The following is a 5000-nucleotide window of genomic DNA, read 5'->3' as shown; positions in this document are numbered from 1 at the left end:
GGAGGTGTAGAAGGAGTCTTAGTTCCACTAATCAGGAGGTGTAGAAGGAGTCTTAGTTCCACTAATCAGGAGGTGTAGAAGGAGTCATAGTACCACTAATCAGGAGGTGTAGAAGGAGTCATAGTTCCACTAATCAGAGGTGTAGAAGGAGTTATAGTACCACTAATCAGGAGGTGTAGAAGGAGTCATAGTTCCACTAATCAGGAGGTGTAGAAGGAGTCATAGTTCCACTAATCAGGAGGTGTAGAAGGAGTCATAGTAGCACTAATCAGGAGGTGTAGAAGGAGTCTTAGTACCACTAATCAGGAGGTCTAGAAGGAGTCTTAGTTCCACTAATCAGGAGGTGTAGAAGGAGTCATAGTAGCACTAATCAGGAGGTGTAGAAGGAGTTATAGTTCCACTAATCAGGAGGTGTAGAAGGAGTCTTAGTTCCACTAATCAGGAGGTGTAGAAGGAGTCTTAGTTCCACTAATCAGGAGGTGTAGAAGGAGTCTTAGTTCCACTAATCAGGAGGTGTAGAAGGAGTCATAGTACCACTAATCAGGAGGTGTAGAAGGAGTCATAGTAGCACTAATCAGGAGGTGTAGAAGGAGTCTTAGTACCACTAATCAGGAGGTCTAGAAGGAGTCATAGTTCCACTAATCAGGAGGTGTAGAAGGAGTTATAGTACCACTAATCAGGAGGTGTAGAAGGAGTCATAGTACCACTAATCAGGAGGTGTAGAAGGAGTCATAGTACCACTAATCAGGAGGTGTAGAAGGAGTCATAGTTCCACTGATCAGGAGGTCTAGAAGGAGTCATAGTACCACTAATCAGGAGGTCTAGAAGGAGTCTTAGTACCACTAATCAGGAGGTGTAGAAGGAGTCATAGTTCCACTAATCAGGAGGTGTAGAAGGAGTCTTTCAGTGATATTTCATGGTTCTGCTTTATACTGTGACTCTGTCTCACCTGTGTGTCTGCAGGTGGTGCGAGCCTCAGGTAAATCCTACGCGACTGTCTTCCTTGTTCTCTTCTTCCCTGGATGCTTCTTTGTGGTCAGCCTCATTCTGGGTGTGGTTGCCATGGCGATGGCAGAGCAGGAGGAGGCTGGCGCCGCTGACGCGAAACGGAAAGAAGAAGAGTTCATTCGTATTGTGGAGGTATTGAAGAGGAAAGAGGAGGAGGAGGAGGAGGTGAGAGTTTCATCTTCATCACAGCAACACTCTCTGCTCCGACAGCCAATCAGACGCTCTGTTTCACTGAAAAAATGTCCAGATTTCTTTGAGCTTCGGGGATGAAAACAGTTGAGCATGGAGAACTCTGGTCCAGCTGGTTTTAGGATCAGATCAATTCCATTGATCGCTCACAGGGGAAAGCCCCAGAAGGTTTTAATCTTAATGTGATTTCAACTTCAACAGGACAAACTGGTCGATCAGAGGAAACTGATCAGCAGCTGCAGGAGATTCCACAGAAACGCTGGTTATTCTTCCAAGCACACAATGATTCCTGAATTTTGTCACCATAGCTTATTTCAAAATGTGTCTTTTGTTTCTTTATAGTCTCATTTTCATTGTGATAAATCGATTGTCAGAGAATATTTTATTCAGCCATGTATCCACCTGAGGTCAGAGATCAGGATCAGTTCAGCTGCTAACTGGTCAGAATAAACGTCAGCTGATCCTTAGTCCCCTGGAATCTTTCTGCATGGAGTTTGCATGTTCTCCCTGTGCATGCGTGGGTTTTCTCCGGGTACTCCGGCTTCCTCCCACAGTCCAAAAACATGCTGAGGTTAATTGGTTACTCTAAATTGTCCGTAGGTGTGAATGTGAGTGTGATTGTGTGTCTGTATATGTAGCCCTGTGACAGACTGGTGACCTGTCCAGGGTGTCCCCTGCCTTCACCTGAGTCAGCTGGGATAGGCTCCAGCACCCCCCATGACCCTAGTGAGGATAAAGCGGAGAATAGAGGATGGATGGATGAATGGATGGATAATCCTCAGTCCAGGTCTGCTGAGGGTTCAGGGCTTGGATGCTAATTTAGAATAATTGTCTTGGTAAATGCTGCATTGTCAGCTGATAATTGAGGAATTAACAAACAGTGGACATTTGTTCTGGTGATTCAGTCACACTCTGTTCCACTGAGTTTGTCTTTAGAACATGAGCCCTGGTTGGAGGTCATGAACCTTCACAGAGGTCATGAAGAGGCTCCCCCTGGTGGACCAACCCGGTACTACAGCTGATCTATAATAACTGACATACATTATTTTCAGGGAAATGGCTTCAGAACGTCCTGAATATGAAATGTCCCTGATCAGGGTTCAAAACTAGAATCACTAGTTGAAGTAGAATGATTCCTGCTGAACGAATATCTCTCATGAAGGTGTCTTGCAATGACAGCAGGCCTCCTGCAGGGCGGAGCTCCCAGAGAAACAGGGCTCACCACAGAAGAAGAATTCAGCTGCAGAAAGCCAGAGCAATGAGCAGGAACAGGATGGGGTGAAAGGTACAGCAGGTTTCAGTTTGTATCCCTTTGAGGACATCACTGAGCCTGAAGCTTCCCTTGCTGTGTTTCAGGTGAACCTTCCAGGTGCAGCTTCATCCACGTCTTCCTCCAGGGGGACTGCTGTGGCTGTTGGCGGTGGATCAAACAGCGGTGCTACACCTTCATCATGAACCCCTGCTTTGACCTGGGGATCGTCCTCTGCCTCATCCTCAACACTGTCCTCATGTCCATGGAACATTATCCAATGACGGCCAGCATGGAGGAACATCTGAGCATCTCAGCGCTGGTCAGTGGAGAAGAAGAGGTTTCAGAATGAGAACAGGATCAGCTGTGACTAGTCACCTGAAAACAGATCAGTTCACCTGCTGGACCACACACATGTCCAGCAGGTAGACCACATCAGTTCACCTGCTGAACCACACACCTGTCCAGCAGGTAAAACAGTCATGCTGAAAAACCTACCTTCTGTTACAAAACAGCAAAATGTTGGAACATGAAACATCATCATTCTGATGAGTTCCACTGGTTAGGTTCCTCTGGTTTGGTTCCACTGGTTTGGTTCCACTGGTTTGGTTCCACTGGTTTGGTTCCACTGTAACTAGTTCCAGTGTTCTGACCACTAACCTCTGGCTCTTTTGCAGGTCTTCACATTTATCTTCACAGCTGAGATGATCCTCAAACTGGTAGCTTTGGGCTGTTCTGGCTACTTCAAGGTCAGACTTTTATTTTGCTTCCAGTGATGGTGAATGATTTTGTTGTCATGGAAACGTGTGTAATGGTTCTGTTGCCATGGTTACAGGTGAGCTGGCACGTTTTTGACTTCATCCTGGTTGTGGGCAGTCTGCTGGAGCTTGGACTGAGTGATGTGGAGGGAATGATACGGATCGTCATACTGGTGAATGATTCATCTTCATCACTGTAGCTACAGTACAGTCACTCACCTGTCTTTTTGCTTCCTCACCTGTCTCCTTATGTCCTCAACTGTCTCATTGTGTCCTCAAATGGGTGTTGCCGAAATGAAAAGAAATAAACAAATGTAGCAAAAGATGACCTTCTCTAAGAAGGAAACTGCACAGTCTGTGGAAGAAATAAAAATACATCAAATACAAATAAAAAGCTCCAAATAGAAATACACAGGCACCAGTAAACTAAAACTAACAAATGTTGCAAATTACCAAGATTCCAGATGCAGTTCTAGTCTTGACCATTTAGCACCTGGCTAGCTGTCAGACTCACATAAAAGTTCACAGCAAAAACCTGGACAGCTCCCCTCCCTAAGAGCTGCCGCCGAACACTGGCATCAACTGGACCTTTTAACAGCTCCTGGAACCTTGATTGCAGTGAAAATCCCTTCACTGCTCCAATCCAACCTCAGCTCCAGATGTCGCAAGTGTAGTGGGACGGACAAAGAGGCGGGACGACTGTAGCACAACACACAAAAGCACAAACTACCAGGCAGGAGGAAGCAGATAGAGACACAGGGCTGTAACAGTGTGGAACACAGGAACCCCTGACTGAGCTCCTCTTTGTTGGAGTTCTCCTGGAGAACCAGAGGGTCTCCTCTCTGAGGATAAACTCTGACTGTTGTCTGTTCTGATGAACCAAACTGCAGCTCAGAGTATTGGGCCTTCTTGGAGTCTCCAGGTGGTTCCTGGAAGGGGTTCCACCTGGAGACTTCATAGTTCTCCTAGAGGACTTCAACACTAACGTGGGCAAAGAGGGAGATACCTGGAGGAGGTGATTAGGAGGAACAGCCTCACCTGTCTCCTCATGTCATCACCCGTTTCCTCATGTCCTCACTTGTTTCCTCATGTCCTCACCTGTCTCCTCATGTCATCACCTATCCGTCTTCCTGTCCAGTTGCGGGTGGTCCGGCTGGCCCGGTGGTGGCCGTCCTTCCACATGTTTCTGAAGATGATCCAGAGCTCAGTGGGGAACGTCGCTCTGGTGCTGGTCTTCCTGATGTTCCTGTCCGTGGTTGTCGGCATGCAGCTGTTCCAGAGGGACTACAAAAACCAGGTCTGTCGCATCGCCGTGGACTGTGAGCTTCCTCGCTGGCACATGCACGACTTCTTCCACACCCTCATGGTCATCTTCAGGGTCCTATGTGGCGAGTGGGTGGAGCTCCTGTGGGACTGCATGGAGGTCTCCGCTCAGGCCACATGTCTGGTTTTCTTCATGACGGTGATGGTCATCGGACACCTGCTAGTGAGTCTCATCAAGCCCTGAATGGCCAAACTGATCAATCATCTATCTGGAATATTGAACCAGTAAGCTGACCCTGAAGTCTCTAAACCAGTCTAAGGTGCAGGTCCTGATTCTGTTCTTGGTTTTCTTTCAGGTCTTGGTTCTGTTCCTGAATTTGTTGATAAAATCTTTCAGTCTTGAAAAACTTTCCCCTCCAGAAGAACAAGGAGGAAATAACTTGCAGACCGCCATCGCCAAGTCAAGCACCTGGATACTGGACCACATCTGGACTTTCCAGGGAAAGAAGAACCACGTCGACAAAGATCACAAA

The 5000-nt window shown here is 47.1% G+C and overlaps 1 protein-coding gene and 1 long non-coding RNA gene across 5 annotated transcripts in view; both read left to right on the top strand.

Annotated features, from left to right (window-relative positions):
• The window catches only part of LOC127535056 (uncharacterized), a 2083-nt gene extending 1314 nt beyond the window's left edge, over positions 1-769 (top strand). The window contains exons 4-5 of one of the 2 annotated variants that reach the window (XR_007943705.1): positions 174-241; positions 582-769. This is a non-coding gene — a long non-coding RNA (uncharacterized LOC127535056). Of the gene's footprint in view, positions 99-173; positions 242-581 lie in introns of those variants that run through there. The other variant, XR_007943706.1, reaches the window with a different exon arrangement.
• Positions 1-5000, top strand: part of LOC110971321 (sodium channel protein type 4 subunit alpha B-like) — a 50173-nt gene that overhangs the window by 20649 nt on the left and 24524 nt on the right. For 2 of the 3 annotated variants that reach the window (XM_051951915.1, XM_051951914.1), the window contains 7 exons: positions 964-1173; positions 2377-2482; positions 2554-2768; positions 3124-3195; positions 3282-3377; positions 4343-4690; positions 4824-5000. The exon at positions 4824-5000 is cut by the window's right edge and continues 1 nt beyond it. In XM_051951915.1, the coding sequence (XP_051807875.1) occupies positions 964-1173; positions 2377-2482; positions 2554-2768; positions 3124-3195; positions 3282-3377; positions 4343-4690; positions 4824-5000 (1224 nt within the window). The remainder of the gene's footprint in view (positions 1-963; positions 1174-2376; positions 2483-2553; positions 2769-3123; positions 3196-3281; positions 3378-4342; positions 4691-4823) is intronic. The other variant, XM_051951913.1, reaches the window with a different exon arrangement.

The sequence above is a fragment of the Acanthochromis polyacanthus genome, chromosome 8 (genome assembly GCF_021347895.1).
Source record: "Acanthochromis polyacanthus isolate Apoly-LR-REF ecotype Palm Island chromosome 8, KAUST_Apoly_ChrSc, whole genome shotgun sequence".
NCBI classification, from domain to species: domain Eukaryota; kingdom Metazoa; phylum Chordata; class Actinopteri; family Pomacentridae; genus Acanthochromis; species Acanthochromis polyacanthus.
The sequence above is the reverse complement of the archived record's forward strand: the minus strand, read 5'-3'. Positions and strand labels throughout refer to the sequence as shown.